At 40.5% G+C, this 18,766-nt stretch overlaps 1 protein-coding gene across 3 annotated transcripts in view; it reads right to left on the minus strand.

Annotated features, from left to right (window-relative positions):
- The window catches only part of HYDIN (HYDIN axonemal central pair apparatus protein), a 385,540-nt gene that overhangs the window by 193,436 nt on the left and 173,338 nt on the right, over positions 1 to 18,766 (minus strand). For all 3 annotated transcript variants that reach the window (XM_059150954.1, XM_059150956.1, XM_059150955.1), the window contains 5 exons: positions 15,473 to 15,696; positions 11,475 to 11,542; positions 5,748 to 5,980; positions 2,789 to 2,889; positions 483 to 618 (listed from right to left, as the gene is read on the minus strand). In XM_059150954.1, the coding sequence (XP_059006937.1) occupies positions 483 to 618; positions 2,789 to 2,889; positions 5,748 to 5,980; positions 11,475 to 11,542; positions 15,473 to 15,696 (762 nt within the window). The remainder of the gene's footprint in view (positions 1 to 482; positions 619 to 2,788; positions 2,890 to 5,747; positions 5,981 to 11,474; positions 11,543 to 15,472; positions 15,697 to 18,766) is intronic.

Consider the following 18,766-nt stretch of genomic DNA (forward strand, 5'->3'; position numbering starts at 1 on the left):
GTAGTGGCATGCAGACAGATCCATTTCAAAAAACATTAGAAGATGATTTCCCTTTTTTTTTCTTTTTTGTAGTAACTCTAGCCTTCTAGTTCAACAAGCCTGCTTCTAAGTATTGTATCTTAGTGATGCTGTTCAAGCCACAGGCATGGCCATAAATGAAAACTCCTAGTTTAATTCATAGGCAATTATTTGCAGGTATAACTTCTTCATGTTGGCTTAATTGACCCTCTCCTTTCTTTATCAAAGGCAGTTTACTTGGGAAATTAATAACTGTTTACATGTGTCGCTGCTTAATCATGTGGGTGGCAATCCAGCTGTGGCTTTATGACCCTGTGCCCAGATCTTCTCAGGGTTAAAAAATAGGAAGTACAGAAGGTCATGTGTTCAGGAACATGGCTCTTTAGAAGGGTTTCTCTTTCTCATCAAGAAAATCCAATTGAAAAAAAAAAAAATCACCACTGGAAAAGGATATCGTAACTCACCTGAGGCAGGACCGTATAGCATCCTGGAAGGTCATCTTGATTGACAAGCTGGACTGTTTTCTCATAGGGGTACTTCAGGAAGCAGCGCCCGAAGTCCACCTCTGAGTTAACCATGTGGAGGGTAGGTACAATACACCTGCTCAAAGGAAGGACACCATTAAAGAATTCAAAAGGATAGAGAGCTTGTTTACATATGGAGAAGGCTGAGTCCCAAGTTAAACACCATTTGTCACTGCCACAAAGTTTTTCTCTAACGGCTACATTAATCATTTTCAAATCTCCTCTCCTGTTCTCCTTATCCCTTAGCCCCCAGTCACCACTTTTTAATCAAAAAAGGGCTAGAAGCAGGACTCCTTAAACAGCAGTCCTCCATGGGTAATGAGTGACATTTCCATTGTTTTTCATATTTGGCCTTGTTTCCCCAAGGCGCCCCCACAGTGCAAGATCCTTAGGGTAGTGGATGGGTTTCCAAGTCAAATAGGGCCAATGCCACCAGCATGCGGTCTTAGCTAGCTGTGACACTTTGGACCAGTCAGAGTCCTCCAAGGACTAGCTACAGTCTGTACCATCTAAATTATGGTAATAATTCTAATTCCTATGCAGAACAGCTGTCTTGGAGCTGTAGGCTCAGACAGCTGCTCAACCCGGAACTGGCACGGACAGTGGTGGCAATACAGCGCCACGGTGGGGAGCACTGGCATCTGAATCAGAGCCACTATCAAATGCTGACCTTAACAAGTACAAGCTTGAGCAAGTAGCTTTCCCTCCCAGAGTCCCACTTTGCTCAGAGGTGTAATGAAGGTAATTCTAGGGACTGACATTAGCATAATGAACTCTTCTCAGAGTGTTGAGGGAAATATAGGAGGTATTGCGAATGAATAATATAGCACAGTGCCCAGAGCACTGAACGAGAGCTCACTCAGTGAGAGATGATTAACCTGTGGTAGAGGGCACAGCAAGCTGTCACTGCCTACTCTCTGCGAGTTCTAAAAGCAATTCTTTTGTTGAGGGTCTTCAAGCAGTTCCTACAGATTACACCAAAAATAATGACATGAGAGTCTTGTTAACCTCAAGTTTGAGGTTTCGAATGGGATGGGTGTTCATTTTTAGCTAGAATGGAGTTGCCGGTTGACCTGATGACTTTCATAAAGCTAATCCTTTACTACCTGAAATAGGTAGGACTTGCAGTATTTGACTTGGGTCACAGAGTATATGGCAGGAAATTCATAGCTGCTTAAGATCCCCTGCCCCATCCCCCTTTTAAAATTCAGGATCTGCTATTGATATCAGCTGGGAAGGGGGGCCTGAGAGGAAGGAAGTATCAGAATAAACCTACACAGAAAAGAAATGAAATGCAAGACTAGGCAAAAATGTAAACCTGGGTATAGAAAGAACCAGATGAAAGTTTTTGCTATTTTTAAACAAACAAAATCATTAGGTAGGTCTTTGGAAAGAAGACTTAGTAGACCATAGCAAGGCCTTGACCTTCAAGTCCTTTACAGTACATCTTCTGCAACTCGTGAGGCCTAAACCCTAGGGATGGATGAGTTATCAGGTTTTTGCTAAGTAATTTCATGTAGATGATGGCATTTTCATACATTCCCCCTAAAGGCTCAGACCTGGACACCTATTTGCTTTGGCAAAAGTGTGGGCCATGATTTTATTTATTTACTTAGGAGGACCTTCATCGTTGGTGTCATGCTCCAACCTTTGGAAAAGACAGTAACTTGGTCAAGGAGACACAAGTGATAAATGGCAGAGCTAGGATCTTCACCTGGCCCCAGAGCCCATTGCTGCCTGTATTAAAACACAGAGAAGGTGGGGATGGTTCTGAGGAGGTGATGTGGTTAGAGGGCCTCCTTCGGGTGGCATTGAACTCGTGATAACGGTGTCCTGAAGCAGGACTGTCTCGCTAAATGGATCTTGCACAGCAGGACTGGTAGCACTGTTCTTTCTGGGCATAACCCTGGAGTACTATATTTAAAGATAAAAATGAAAACCAGCAACTGTTTGCCTCTTTCTGGTAAAACCTTTTTAGTTATATACTGGGAAAGTCAGACCATTAGAAAGCACTATTATTCTTAACACCGGCAACACACATGCACATCCCTTCTCTTATCTCCACCAAAGGTGCAGTTGGCTGTTTCAAAGCTTTGTCATTTGAATATCAGATTCAGCCTCCTTCCCCAGGAAAGCAGAACCAAGGCAGTGTGAACCGATTGCAGGCACATTGCCTCTGGGAGAAGCAGCCCATCACTGGCGGCTCAGGGGGGCTGGGGAAGAGAGAAAGCAGGTGAGGGGGATACCTTGCAGTAATTAGGAGCGCCAGCACTTCTTCCCCGATGCCCTCCACATCCACCACCAGGGCCAGCTCGTATTTCTTCACAGTGTTGGAGCATAAGGTCACCTGGAAAGGAAAAGGTGAGAAGCGGCTCTTCTGCAAGGCCAGCCCTCCCCCTACGCAGGGGGGAAAGGAACAGAGGAGGACCACACGGGGAGTACGGCTTCTAAGTACTTTGTTATGGGATGTATGGCACTTTACATTTTTAGCGGAACAAGTTACATTTCGGGTTCAGGGCCTGCTGAGTTTTTTCAAAGGCCAGGTTAGAAACCAAATGGCTTTTGGCACAATAGGTTTGCTCATTTCTGAGAAGACTGTATCAAAGAAGTCATAGACTTGCATCAGGGGAAAAATTACCTGAAGGATGAGCCATATCAAACAAACTTTAATCACTCAATTTAAATTGTTCTCTATGCCTCTGGGCTCTGTCAATTATGAAAATTCAATACACCAATAAAACAGTATAGCTAAGTCTCTCTTAGAGAAAAATAAATGAACATGACCATGTCAGTTCCAGAAAATGGCATAAGGAATCAACTAGATAATTTTTTGTAATATATTTTTTTAAAGCTATACTTTAAAAAAAAAAGATTTAATTTACTTATTTGACAGAGAGAGAGAGAGGGGGGAAGTAGGCTCCCTGCTGAGCAGAGAGCCCCATGTGGGGCTCGATCCCAGGGCCCTAAGATCATGACCTGAGCCAAAGGAAGAGGCTTTAACCCACTGAGCCACCCAGGCACCCCTAGATAATTTTCTTTTTAAGAAAAATCAAAATCTTGGGATGCCAGGGTGGCTCAGTTGGTTAAGCGTCTGCCTTCAGCTCAGATCCTGATCCCAGGGTCCTGAGATCAAGTCCTGCATTGGGCTCCTTGCTCATGGGGAGTCTGCTTCTCCTTTTGCCCACCGCTCCCTCTGCTTGTGCTTGCTCTCTCTCTCTGACAAATAAATAAAATCTAAAAAAAAAAAAAGAAAAGAAAAATCAAAATCTCGTCTCTCTCCTTTACCCTCCGTATTCATCATTAGAGCAAAAAACAGGAAGCTCCAAATAAAGGTCTAGTCAAGGACAATATGTGCCCAGTATATATATTTTACCCTATGTTTTTATTTATTATTGTGAAATTTTACATTCAGGCTGTTGAAGTCTTGTCACAATATTTAATTGCTTAAGATGATTTGTAGTGGAAGAGATACTTCTAAGTGGGGAGAATAGCTTCTGGCAGACATGAAAGCTTTTCTACCTATAAATTATGTATGAAGGACTAATTAGAACTTTTTTCTTAGTTGCAAAGGGAATCGCTGGATGCAAATTCGAGTCTACACAGACATGGCTGAAGTATAGTTCAGGGGCAAAAGCTGAAGCTTGGAGAAAGTTTTTCCAAATATAAAAGGGAAAAGAAGATGGAGCCATGGATTTGGAAAGGAAACTTGTCAGATTCAGGGAGAAGTAGCTGCCCCCACGTGCAGAAGGGCCTGGAGTGAGGCGGCCTTGTTTCTATCCAAGCTACGGTTAGAAGGCAAAAAAATAAGAAGTTCTGGCAGAAGACTGCTAGATGGATGCTATGGCTCCTAAAATCTTCCAGTGCCATGTGTGAAAGGCACAAAGAAAAGGCAGGTAATGTGCAGGTGGTTTGCAACAGCATTTCATCCTGAGAAAGTCACAGCTAGGAACTGCAATCATCTGAATGGTTGTGTCCTCCCTACCCTGTCCCCCACCCCCAAACAAAATTCATTATATTGAAATCCCAACCTGTAGTGTGATGGTAATTAGAAGGTGGGGACAATGAGGGTGATTAGGTCTTGAGGGTAGAGCTCTCATAGGAAAGCTCCCCAAGAGCGCCCCAGCTCCTCCCACCAAGCAAGGACACAGGAAGTCAGCAGTCTGCAACCCGGAAGGGGCCCTTCACCAGAACCCTCCCATTCTGTCTCCCCGATCTCGGACATCCAGTCTCCAAACTGTGAGAAATAAATTTCTGTTGTTTATCAGCCTCTCAGACTTGAGTGTTGGTAAAATTAGCAGCCCAAGCCGACTAAGTACCACATCCCCGGAGAAGTTGTAACGATATATAATATAAATTTCATTAGGTCCATGGAGAAGCCCTTCGAAGAGCCAAAAAGTCCCAGAAAAGATTGAGGACAAATGGATCCATGGTGAGATATTATAAAACATTTTTTTAAATGTGAGGGGATAAGGCCATAGTTGAATTAAATATTCAAAGAGAAAATTACCAACCTTAGCTATGGAAATCTTACTTTTTCTTTCTCAAAAAAGATAAAATAATCTCAAGTTAGTAGCCTTCAATAATGCTAGACCCAACTATTTGGAGAAGCAAAAGTCAGTGAGGGAGGAGAGTAAAACCTTTCTCAGTCAGCTGTGAAATAATTCTGCTGGTGGCCATTACCAGAGAGCATCACACCGTGGGTCTAAATATAAACCACTGTGAGGAATATCACATCGACACTCACCATGAAGCCCAGATTTGTATTAAAAATCTGAATAAACTGGGTTATCATCTGGGGCACAAATCTGGACCTATAGTGGTATAAACGATTAGATTCCAAAGGAAAGTAGGACTTAATTATCAATGAATTCTTAAATCTTTTACTATTTGTACCCATGAGTGTACTGTCTATACAGAGCAGTGGTTGTACTACAGATCGCTAGAATCCATTGTTCTGGTGAGGGCAGTGTATCTAGATTGATGGAAATCCACTAGGGCAGTGTCAGTTCTTTTCGCCCAATATATTTGTATCTGGTTTCTTTGGCCCCAGTAGTTTATTGCCTTAAGGGCCCACCTTTCCACGTGAATTAGGGTCACTGCCTCCCACTGATGGTGGGCATGTAAAGCACACCTTAGCTGTGGCCCTAATAAATATTTGAGAGTTTGGCTCCTTGCCCATATGTGCTGGAAGGTTGTGCACTTTACCCTGATAGCGGCAAATCCTTGGGGGCGAATGGTGCCACTGCTGGGAGTGATGGTGAATTCTTTTGGTTGCATTATGCGTATTTCGTCCTTGTTCCAAGACGGCATTTTGTAGTCTGAATACTGGCAAGTTGAAATGCTTTTATGGCCATCACCATCCCCAGGGATACGCAGTTTGAAGGTCATGGGGACCAAGGAGGTGTTATTGAGGGAACATATCAAGGTATGAGGGAAGCCTGGAAAACAAAATGTGAGGTAAGAAGTAAGAGCCCCACTATAGCCTCCCTTGAACTTCAACCTTGGCTAGCACTGTCAAAACTCTCAAATGTCTATGCAGCTCATTGCAACTTGCTTAACTCCACCTCCCACTGACAGTCTTCAGTCTTCAGTCTTTCAGACATGAAACTATGCCTTGATGTCCATCCAGGTCCCTCTCAGAAGCAGCCTCTTATTATCTGTGTGGTGACTTGCCCTCCAAAAGTATATTTTGCATTTAATTTTTGCATAAAATATAGATTTTTTTAAAGAAACTGAATCATATTTGCTCTTTTTATTTGCCGGTGTGTTAAAGGAGAAGCCTGTGTGGTTTTCCCCGCTGTGTCCCCGCTGTGTGACCTAGAGCCTGCCAAGACATTATATAACTCATCCTGGACCTGTCTGAGGCTCACGCACTCAGGGTCGATGACAAAAAATCGAATAATAGCCTCTCCTGAGAGAGACTTTACAAACTGCATTTGAGCCAGCCAGAGACTGCCATATCGGCTTTTACCTCCCTTAGACAAAGCTACTTTGTCATGTTAAATCTAGCCTTCCTACATTTAGTTCTGGGAGACTCCTGGTCCTTTTCTAAGAGATATGGATCCTCCTTGTCTGGCAAGCTATAAACTGAGCTCTAATTTTGGACTCTTGAGGTGGCCACTGTATCTGCCACCACTTTCAGAATGAAACGAGAACAAATATGCATATTTCTACTAGATGCCAACACTATTCTTTCCACCTTGAACCCTACTGCAGTAAAACACAGCTGGTCTCGGGACTAGTTCCTACGTCACTGCAGGGGGTATTGTGACCACATCTGCTTCTCCAGGTCCCCATGACTGAGCCTTTCTCGACACATCAGGGCTGCTGGATGAAACACGTTTCTATCTCCTTTGTGATACCATCTGACAATCTACTTGGAAGAGATCTGTTATGGAAAAAGAATTGCCTGATTAAGTGGACTTGAAGGGTTCTCTTGGCAATTCCAGGGGAACTGCTTCAAAGTCAGTTTCACAGTCAGGTATTGCTGCATTCAACTCCTGAGCTCTCCCAGCAAGGATTCTTGCAATTATAGATGCCTCACCCTTAGTCTACCTGACCATTTAAGGGAGAAGCACTCTTACAATGTCAGGTGGAAATAGTTTGTGTAAGGTTTCAGATGGGTCCTTCCAAACAACCGGCTCAGACTATTTCCCTGAAACTAAAAGTTTTTTCCGAGAATAAAGCCAGTTATAACCTTCTAGCTAGAACAATTCCTTGCATAACTATCTGTAGACCCCACACTGCTTGTTAAGGAGACGAAAGAAGGGATGTTATTTTATTAAAGACTGCAGGCTCATTATGAATACAAGTGCTATCCCCTGGGCTTCTGCTTGCACCAACTCTTAATACTATAGGGTGTAGGGCTTTCCTCATGCTTTCTATGATTTTTTTCTGCTAACCTTTGTAAGACTTTCTATAATCATTGCAATTAAGAGTCTAAGAGACAATTACAATTAATTTACAGCCTACTTTATACCCTCCTAAAGTCAACTTAAATATATTTTTTTTAAGATTTTATTTGTTTGACAGAGAGAGATAGAGAGATCACAAGTAGGCAGAGAGGCAGGCAGAGAGAGGGGGGAAGCAGGGTCCCTGCTGAGCAGAGAGCCTGATGCGGGCTCGATCCCAGGACCCTGAGATCATGACCTGAGCCGAAGGCAGAGGTTTAACCCACTGGGCCACCCGGGCACCCCTAAATATTTCTTTTTGAGTGAAATATGACCAGTTCATACCTGGACCATGGAAGATAACTACCATGTTGCTTTTTAAAAATCCCTATATTTATCCCATCAAATTTGTCCTCAGACGTTAATTTCTCAGACCAAATTATCCAATGGTCAGATCCACTGAGTACCTGAACCCTTCTAAACTCCTTATTCTCATTTAACATGTTCTTGTAGCTCCTGAAAAATAGTGAGTGTACAGATACAGACCCTGCCCCTTTGGGCCTATCATCTGGCATCAGCTGTTACTCTTTGATGAATCTGAGGATTTATCAAAGCTTCAATGTTCCTTCAGGGACAATCACCACCCAAATTCTATAATCTGATTCTCTCATGCTACTGTAGCTTCAGTCAATGTAATTATTAGATATGTCCTCTAACACCCAATCCTACCATTAAAATATTTATAGCCATACTTTAAACATTTCAGATGCCAACCAACAGAACTAATACCTCTCGTTTACTTCAATATATTAATAATGGTCTAACACGATCAATCTCAACAGGCCCTGATACCAAATCTAGAATCTTTGTCTCTAAGCAAATAAAGGCCCTGTCTCTAACAGGCCTCTAACTCAAGCATGGGCCTGAGTGCCAATATAGGGACAATATTACCAACTCTAGTTAGCTCAATGTACTAGCCAACACTCCAAGCCTCTGCAAACCTTGTTTACTCCATCCAATATGCCAGTCATCTTGGAAGAAAACTCTTCCAGTCCCTGGCTCATTCCTGTAACAGTTAATTTCTCTTGCATCTGGAACTCTATGCACCTTTATTATTCTTTCATCCCTGAGCCAATAACATGTTTACCTTTGCCCCATCAAAGCACTAATTGCACACGTGAGATAGTAATCAGGATGGATGAAACATCATGGATGATGTTTCTTTGTGATGGGAGGCCAATCTTTCTAGAGAAATAAATAATGATACTTTCAGTAGGAGTCATGAGAGAGCTCTAGTTCCAACTTCAGGACTTAAAAATATTATCATAAAATAATTTTGAAATTTGTATCATAAAATTATCTCTGACTTTGGCTTTTAGGGTGCAGAATCCAAAAGCACAGCCATGTAGCTTGAATTAATTGGCCTAATTGGTTTTGAAAATGTAATAGCCCTAGATGTCCTGTTGGCAAGCAAAAACGTATGTTTTTGATAACATTTTCTGCCACACTGCAGAGAAGATTAAGGAATCTATATCCAGATTAAAAGAAATGAGACTTGAATTTTGAAGGTGGACTTAGGAAGGATAAGTTTTCCTATCTCAGCCCTGAGGAATCTTGGGTCATGGGTCTGCAGTGTCTTCCTACCTCTTGCCTAGCTGCCTTATCACCAAATGGCCCAATAAGATGTTGTACAACAAAAGAAAAATAAGCTGTTCATAATTTTCACCTAAGCTAGTTACCAAAACTTCTAGCTGGACCAACCATGAGAAATAGCTATTGATTATTATCTCTATAGCTCAAGGAAACAATGAATTAATTGCCCAATAATGGCCTTTCTTGTATACTTAGGGATAACAACAGATCAAATGGAAGACATTAATGGGGGAATAAAAACCTACCTAGCTTTAGAGCATGCATACATGGTTTTATCCACTCTGTCAGCCAGAGCTTGCCAATATCAAATACAGCATTTTGAATAAATCAGTGGCATCTTAGGCACAAACATACACTTCCTGTTTGCCATATTTTGTTGACATGTACTATTAGGGGCTTAGGTGCTTTTTAAATTTTAGACTCAATTATTCTTGGGGCTCAAAAATTGGCTTATCATTGGTATAGTATTGACATTAACCTTTCAGCGGTGAACAGTAAGACAGCTTCTAGACAATGAATCAGAATGAGATTCCTTGGAATGACTGAGGTGCTTATTTAGATTCTGCTTTCTGCCTCCAAGGCAATATGTAAGTGGGCACATTTTCCAAATATTCCGTGTTAGAGTTCATATTTAAATGCCTGTGGAAGGACATGACGCTGTCATGCATCAGTTACCCACACCTCTCTATGGACTCAGGTGAGCTGTTTGGAGGATAACTGCATAGATCTTTGGGTAAGTAATTCACCTCTTATTGTGGATCAGCCACAATTACCCTTGAGAGAGTATGTCTGTCATAGTTGGCCATCAGACAATTTTCAAGTTGTAGGTCACTTTTACTTCCCTTCAAAAACTCTATGACTTAAAATGCATAATAAATTTGTAAAAGTTTCTCCAGCCATTTTCATATTCTATAGTAATTAAGAGACATTAAACTCCATTTATACAGATTTTCTTACATGTTAGGAAATGTTAAGTGTTAAAGCAACTGATAAAGGAATTATGAATCAGCTTTTTGTAAAGAAAAGATACATTGTGAAGAAAAATTTTCCCCCAAGTAGATGGGCCTACTTGAGACAAAAGAAATGAAAGTCAAAATGGAGGAAACAAAAGAAAAATGGAAAGGACTGTGGAGTATGGATTCAGACTAGGGTTTCTCAGCCTTTTCTAAATTATTATCACCTCCTCAAAGAACCACTGTGATGAATTAATTTTTCATGAAATCAATTCATTGAACATAATTTAAGTTAGATTAATTTCTCCCTAATGAGAATATTAAATACTAAGGAATAAGATTCTGTTGGATAGTACTGAACTTTGGAGGACCATAAACATTGATTAGATCTATGCTTTAAAAAAAAAAAAACCCAAACAAACAATTTTTACCCCTTTGGGGCAACAGCACCCCATTCACTGTGCATGATTTAGACAGATCTCATTTGAAGTACTCATTCTGCCACTGCTGTGTGACCATGGTAAGTTATTTAACTGTTCAAATGCTCAGTTCTTCCAGCTCCAAAATGGGGATCCTAAATAACATCTCCTCAAAGGACTGCCAAAAGGTTTAAATGTAGTACTATATGTAATTCACTTAGCAGTGATTAGAATATAAGATGGAGCCAATAAATGGAAACTTTCACTGCTAATGCTGTGATTTTTTATTGGAAATGCTGAGACAGGAAGAAATGACTCAGGGAAGTAACTGAGCAAGAAGACAACACAAAAATACAGATGTCTTCCATTTGGAGTGATAGAATACCTGAGTCAAACCACCACTGAATTCACTTGAAACTTGAGAGCATCTCTGTGCACAGGTTGCTGTGTAGCCAGACTGGCAAATCAGAATCTGAACATAAATAGAGTGTTCAGGGGACGCCTGGGTGGTGCAGTTAGTTGAGCATCTGCCTCTTGCTTTTGGCCCAGGTCATGATCTCAGGGTCATGAGATCGAGCTGGGCACTGGGCTCCCTGATCAGTGTGGAGTCTGCTTGAGAACCTTTTCATCTCCCTCTACTCCTCCCATTTGTGCTCTCTCGCTCTCTCTCTAGAATTAAAAAAAAAAAAATTCTGATGGTAGATAGGTAGATAGAGTGTTCAGAACATTCAGATAGGAGTGTGAAGTCTAAGGCTTTCCATTTTTCCACTGCTGGAAGAGCCTGGGCGACCACAGCCTGAAAGCTCTTAATGCCTGGAACATGGTTATAGCTTCCACATATAAATGGAAACGACATCAAAATGCACTGCTGCAGAGAAAGGAGAGAACATTCCTAGACCCTTTAGCTGCTACTTATTAAAAAAATGGTAGGAGAGGTTCTTTGTAAACCTTCCTCCTTCCATGTAGAAGGAAAACTAATTCCACTCAATTTTTAACTTCAAATGGAAAAACACTCACCAAAGGAAACATCACCAAAGTGCAGAGCAGGAACGTTAAAATGGAAGGTAGGTCCAATGACGCAGCCTCTGGAAGTAGAAATACAAATTAGGAGAGTGGATAGGGAGTCCAGTGAATTCAGAGTAGCAGTCATGAATTAGGGGGATGGTTAAGTCCAAAAACTGTAAAATGGCATTAAATCAAGTACAGAATCTAGCACTTAAAGAAACTTTGAGATGATGGTCTATCACAGTGGTTCTTAGAGTTCTTTTTCAAGACTCGAACCACTGGGTTTTAGCAAATGTTGCTGTGGTTAACTTATCACCAAATTCCTACCAATGAATGAGGCAGAGCAGACACCGCACCAAACCAAAAGCACAGAATATTAATGTGGATAAGATACATATCATAGCTCTATCATGCTCTATCCCTCAACCCCTGCCCTAAGCAACCACAAATCTATTCTCATTTCTTTCTTTGGTTCTGTTAGTTTATCCTTCACATATCTGGGGGCTCTGCTGTTCGGTGCATATATGTTTATATTTGTTATATTTCCTTAATGGCTTAACTCTTTTGTTACTGTAAAATGTTCTTTGTCTCAAGTAACAATTTTTTATTTTAAAGTCTATTTTGTCTGATATAAGTACAGCTTCCTTTTGGTTACTGTTTGCCTAGTATATCTTTTCCCATCCCTTTTAGTTTCAACTTATTCATATTTTTGGATCTAAATATAGTTTAATTGTGTTTTGTGGGTTTTTAAAAAACCCATTCTGCTGATCTCTGCCTTTAATTGAAGTGTTAAATATTTAATATAATTATTAATATACATTTAATATAATTTATTTAATATATAATTACATTTAATATAATTATTGATAAAGTAAGATTCATGTATTATACTTTACTCCTTGTTTTTTATATGTCTTAATGCCATCTCATTCCTCTTTTTCTCCATTATTGCCTTTCTTTATGTTAAATGGTTATTTTCTTAGTTTAGCCTTTCAATTCCCTTGTCATTTCACTATGTTTTTTAGTCAGTCTGGGAATTTTGAGAGAATGGGAAATCACATCCTGAATTTGGAAAATTTATTCAGAGCCAAAGGTTAAGACAGTAGGATTCATGCAAGAGGAATGTCTAACAAACTCAAATTCGCCAGTCACTGTACCTAATATACAACCTTGCATGTAGGAGGTACTCAAGAAAAGTTGGAGTGAAGGGATGCCTGGGTGGCTCAGTTGGTTAAGTGACTGCCTTCGCTCAGGTCTGATCCTGGAGTCCTGGGATCAAGCCCCACATCAGGCTCCCAGCTCAGTGGGCAGTCTGCTTCTCTCTCTGACCCTACACTGTCTCATGCTGTCTCTCATTCTCTCTCTTTCAAATAAGTAAGTAAAATCTCTAGAAAAAAAAAAAAGTTTAAGTGAATATCCAAAATACACATGTATTCCTAATAGAGTTGCAATGTGTATGTATGCGGGTCAATAAATGCAGTATTAATTATTAGGCTGCACTTAATTAGAGAGCAGACACTTGAAACTGGGATGGGTTTTCTTATTCAACCTGAAGGACAACTGGTCTGTCTTGGCAAGTATTTTCCTTTTTCCTACATGAAAAGTAAACTAATGGTTATTTTATACTATATTATTATATATATTATTCTTGCCCTCAAATAGGGTGATTGTTTTTTTTATCTTAAATATTTGTAAGAGCAGAGTTTTAAGGTTTTGTCTTCCCCATTTTGGATGGAGGCCCATCAATGATGCTGGATGTTGTGGAGGATACTCAAGAGGCTGAGTGATACCTCTTGAAGTCAGGAAGTTGGAGGACCTTATTCAGTTGGGACTTTGAAGAGCTGATCTCCTGGAGCTTACTGAGGACCCTCGAGGATCAGACAATCTCTGAAAGGGAGACAGAGGTTGCATTTGCAGGTTTACTCTCCCTGCTTCTCCAGATAACCACCTCCATTGCTTGTCATGAAATGTGAATTGTTATTGAGGTGGGAGGTGACCAAGAGCTCACATAATGTGAAAAATACTCCTGCCCTCCTCATGTTCTTTTTATCACTGAAGGATGTTCACCGTGGGCCAGGATGAACATGGTGCATCTTCTTGAAGAGTAAATGTTATTCAAATACTTAGAAAGCAACACTGATTTTTTTTCCAATTATCACAAACAGATGTATTATGGAAGAAAATATAAATGCCTTCTGAATGGTTCAGATAAGTCTTGAGACTTTAAAAAAAAAATAGTTTATGATTGCGCCAGGCTCTCTCAACCTGAGTAGCTTAAACAACAAAAATTTATTTCCTCATAGTTCTATGGGCTGGAAGTCCAAAATCAATGTGGCAGCAGGGTTAGCTTCTTCTGAGGGATCCCTCCTCAGCTTGCAGATGGCCATCTTCTCTTTATGTCTTTATAGGGTGTTTTCCTATCTGTGTGCCTATTCTTAAAAGGACAGCAGTCACATTGTATTAAAGCCCACCCACATGACTCCATGTTTCCTTAATTCTTTAAAAGCCCTATCTCTAAGTACAGTCCCATTCTTAAGTATTGGGCATCAGAATTTCAATATAGGAATTTGGGAAGACACAATTCACTCCATAACAGGGACACTTAGGTGGAAGAATTGAAAGAAGTGGCAATAACCTTTAAGCTTCTCTTGAGATTCTGACTTTCCAGTAGATATTCTGAGACCAACAAATTTTCCTAGGATTCTTCTGACCACAATGTCTAAGTTATCCTCAGACCCTGAGGGAGACCTACAAGTAACCATAATAAGAGAGAATGCCATCCTAATTAACACCTGTTGCTATGAAAATCCAAATAGGATCTGCAATGTATTCTGAAGACATGATCTTTCTAAGCACCGGGAACCAAAGTTGTAGACCTGCCCAATGGGTTGGTCATAGAGTACTTTTTTTTAAACCCCAAGGGCAAACTCTGCTATTAATGATTTTCAATTATCACAAATAGCTGGAGAAGCCATCAAAGGACTTCTAGCACAAGAGCTGCAAGTCTAGCCTTGGATGACTGATGCTCTAAGTAGACTCTTTTACAATATCTGGAGGTATTATAGGTATGATATGAAATTTATAGATAGATATCTAGATATCTAGATATATAGATAGATATGAAATTTAAATTTTTTCCTTAAAATAAAAATGGAATATGAAAGTTTAGAGAAATGGGGTTAATAGCTAAAGCCTGGTCCAGAAGATAATTTTATCTAGATGTGATTATAATGATTTTTTCCCCCTGAATATCCTACAACAGAGAATAAATGGAAACTAGCTTAAAGTTTTAAGTCCTTATTTTATAAAGCTGTAGTTTGTAGAAAAACTAAATCCTCAAAAGCTTCTTTATCCACATTACAATAATAAGCTACACATGCTCAATATGTAAATGCCAGTGGAAATTCAAAACATTCCATTATTTTGATGTGTTCCTACCAACAAAGACAATTATGGACATCCAAGACATGAAGTGGTATTGAAGTTTAAGAAAGCAGTAGATAAAAGCTTAGAATAGGTTAGAGACAATGGCAACCTCTGAACCTTCTCAAATTCTTGATTAAGAACACAGGTAGACAAATCCCAATTGCCTATTACTATCTTATTTATATGATTTAAGAAATTATAGCACATGAAATACTTCTGGGGAGCCTCAGTGATTGGGTACAAGGAACAAGAGTACAAAAATTATTTTTGCCAAATTTATTTTGTACATATAAGAGGGTCTATGTAAATTAAGAACACATAGATCTAGGTATTTTGTTCTTTTCATAGTAAATTTGTAGTGGCCGTATACCACACTAGCAACAATTTTCACATTTTTCTAATTCAGAAAGGTTTTCTTATATTAGGGGAAAATTATTTATTTTAATATATAAAAATCACTGTAAAAATCACTTTCATAAAAAATGGAGTGCATGTAAATTTTTATCAAAAATAAACAGGTGAATGTGGAAAAAAAATCCACATTAATTATAGATAATTAATATTAGTTATAGATAATATCTTACCTAATGGTCAATTTCACAGGCTCAGGGGAACCATTGACATTGATCAGAAACACTTCTTCAAAGTGCCCCAAAATGGCAGAACTGAAAGAGATCTGGACTGCCTGGACTCCATTTGGTTCGATGATGCCTTCCCTGGGGCTGAAAACAAAGCAGGTCCCCAAAGCTGAAGTTGGAGGGATCACGTTGAAGAGGGCGTCAATGCTGCCTTTGTTGGATAGTATTGCCTATATCAATAAAAAGCCAAGAAGGCAAAGACAGAGCATGGACATCTGATTTATTTTCATATTAACATGTAGCTGTACTGTTTAATACCAACACAGAGAGAGCTGCAGGAATTAAAGCCAGAGAAGAACTCCAGGGGAGAAATGAACAGTCTTCTGCCTTGAAGGTCTGAAGATAAGAAACCCAATGAAGAAGTAATTTTGTGTTTTTAGTATCCTCTTTGTAACAGAGTTGTCGCATGTACTATAGTCATGTTATAAATACTGATTGTAATTACATCTACTGAAAAGGATCCCTAAAGTGCCTTTTTCTGATTCTCTGTAGGGTAACTGAGGAAAGGTGGGTAAGAACTACCTACCCCCGTGTTCTTAGTGTAGCCTGGAAAATGTGAACAAGACATCGCTGTGGATTCCAGAGGACAAGGATTCTTTTTGTTGTGCTATTAGATTTCATTCAACTGGGATACTGTCACTTCAAACTCTATTGCATGGATACAACTCTATTGTTCTGTGACACTTGTGTAAGCAACCGTTTTACTACAGAAAAGTTTCATTTCTATATACCACAAGCCCGTATTTGCTAGGTGTGTGTATGTAAAAAGCTCATGCCTGGCATTCAGAGTTGTCCACACCTGGCTCAGTCCATCGCCCCTGCTCCTATCTTCCGAGGGACCTGTCTGATAAGCCTGTGCTGTAACCACAAAGCTCTGTTCCTGGGCTTCTAAGACAGTCTCTATCTCTTGCCAGTGCTCACACCTGAACAGGTGAACAGCATGTTCTGCTTACATACTGCCTTCGACCTATACTCAAAGCACCAAGGAGAAAAAGCACAGGAGATCAGGAAGAAAGGTACAGAAAGGTATGCAGGGCAATGTTAGGAACCTAGAAGAAGCGAAGGGAGGAGAATTTCCAGAAGGGGTTGAATGCGGGCAAAGCTGAAGGGGAACAAACTCAGAGAATGTCACAGATTTTTGATTTTTAATTAAAAGCCATCCCAGCCCTTGAAGAAGAAAGGAACTCCAGTGGAGTGTAACTGCAGAACCCAGACTCCAAATGTTCAGGGAGTGAGTGGGTACGGAGGAAATAGTAGTTGATTATTTGAGATTCCTGTTTGGAGCGAGAGTGGGGGTGGCAAAGTTGCGGCGAGTATGGCGGAGGAGACCCAGGATATTTATACTAAACGGGATAATGCATGCTCAGTCCCTGGTCCCCATGTTTGTTGGAGAAAGAGAAGGGGGCTAGGTAGCCCAGGGAGTGGGGCCTGGGTCGATGTGGGGTGTCCCCCAGCTCAGGTTGCCTGCTGAGAAGCAAAGAAGGAGGAATCAAGGGGCGCCTGGGTGGCTCAGTGGGTTGAGCCGATGCCTTCAGCTCAGGTCATGATCTCGCGTCCCGGGATCGAGTCCCACATCGGGCTCTCTGCTCAGCAGGGAGCCTGCTTCCTCCTCTCTCTCTCTCTGCCTGCCTCTCTGCCTACTTGTGATCTCTCTCTGTCAAATAAATAAATAAAATCTTTAAAAAAAAAAAAAAAAGAAGGAGGAATCAAGAGCTTGTGTAGAACAGAGTCAGGGGCCTTCACAGAGGAAAACCACCACTTCTTCCCAGAGGAGAAGGATGATGTGCCAAAAGAGATCTATAACTAATTGCTGCTTGATATTTTATTCATCTTTTTACATTCATTTTCCATCTCCCTCACTCAGTTTTAAGTTCCCTGGTCATAGAATTCATGCTTCACCCTTCATTCCTTTTAAGCAAACCATGTAGAAAGTGATTATGGCCAGGGACTCAGGAGCCAAATTGCCTGGGCTCAAATCCCAACTCTACCATTGGCTTCCTAGCTGCGTGACCTTGGGAAACCTGCTTTGTTTCTCTGTGCCCCAGTTTTTCCATCTGCAAAGTGTAAGTACCACCAACTTCTCAGATTGCTGTGAAGATGAAACTAATTTATGTAATTCTTAGATGAGGATGCCTCCCCAAGAGTGCTCATCAACACCAGTGATTGCTATCTCTATTCTCAGCACCACACAGAACAGGTTTGAAATTTGCCTGTGCTTAAGAAGGGACTGTAACATGTTAGTGGGAACTTCAAGGCAACTCAAAGAGATTAGTGGTAGTTCAAAGGGAATTCCATTCAAAGGGAATTGTTTTTCCCTCTACGGAGATGCACAGATTGCATTTTTATTTTTTTGGTTTACCTGGATTTTGTTTAAGGCACCAGGTCTTCCAACTTTGAGAACATGCATGTCATTCCTCTCCCCCTGGGAAAGGAGCATCTTCATGTGTATGAAGAATCCAGCAAGTCATTTGGGATGAAATTCTGAGACCTTTTGATTACCGTACCTTTGCAGTGCAACTCCTTGGGGAGGAGAAAATTTTATAGTAGAGTTTTACCTTGTTTTTTTTCTAATTACACTGGGGAAGAGTGTATACTCTTGGAGCTGTGGTTTACTTTTTACGTGTTTGCTAAGCTCAGCAATGACTAAGGGCAATAGGTAGTTATTCAAATTCGTCTCAAGTAGGTAACATAATAAATGGAAAGAGAGATGCAATGAGGCATCAGCACTAAATACGCAGAGAGTGCAAAATATTCCTGTTGGAAGCACCTTACCATGTCCTTCTCTGCCAACGCGCAGCCCTCCAAACTGTCCGATCTGACGCAGCACCTCATCTAACACTTACTTAGTTGTCTGTGATTTACTTTACTGGTCAAATCTAGGAGGGTGAGAAGTGGTGGCCTCAAACACCCTTTGGTTAAATTTGAAAGAAATTATTATTATGCTCAGGGAAAACTTATCCATTTTGCATCAGAACTAAAGGTCCTTTTCTGATGTGGCATCCACAAGACACAGTCTGTGAGATGTAAGGAAAATTCACACTGGATAAATTACGGACGGAATGTGAATTTCGTAAGAAGCAATGCACATGTTTTTCCTCCCAAAGTGACCCTTTTTTCAAAATGCAAAAGACAATGCAACAGAGCAGCTGTGCCATTTTTCAGGGCCTGATAGTCATGAGACCGTGTTCTTCATTGAAATCGTGCTCCATGGGTCTTCCATCTCATTACGACATTCACATC

The sequence above is a fragment of the Mustela lutreola genome, chromosome 16, assembly GCF_030435805.1.
Source record: "Mustela lutreola isolate mMusLut2 chromosome 16, mMusLut2.pri, whole genome shotgun sequence".
Lineage (NCBI taxonomy): Eukaryota > Metazoa > Chordata > Mammalia > Carnivora > Mustelidae > Mustela > Mustela lutreola.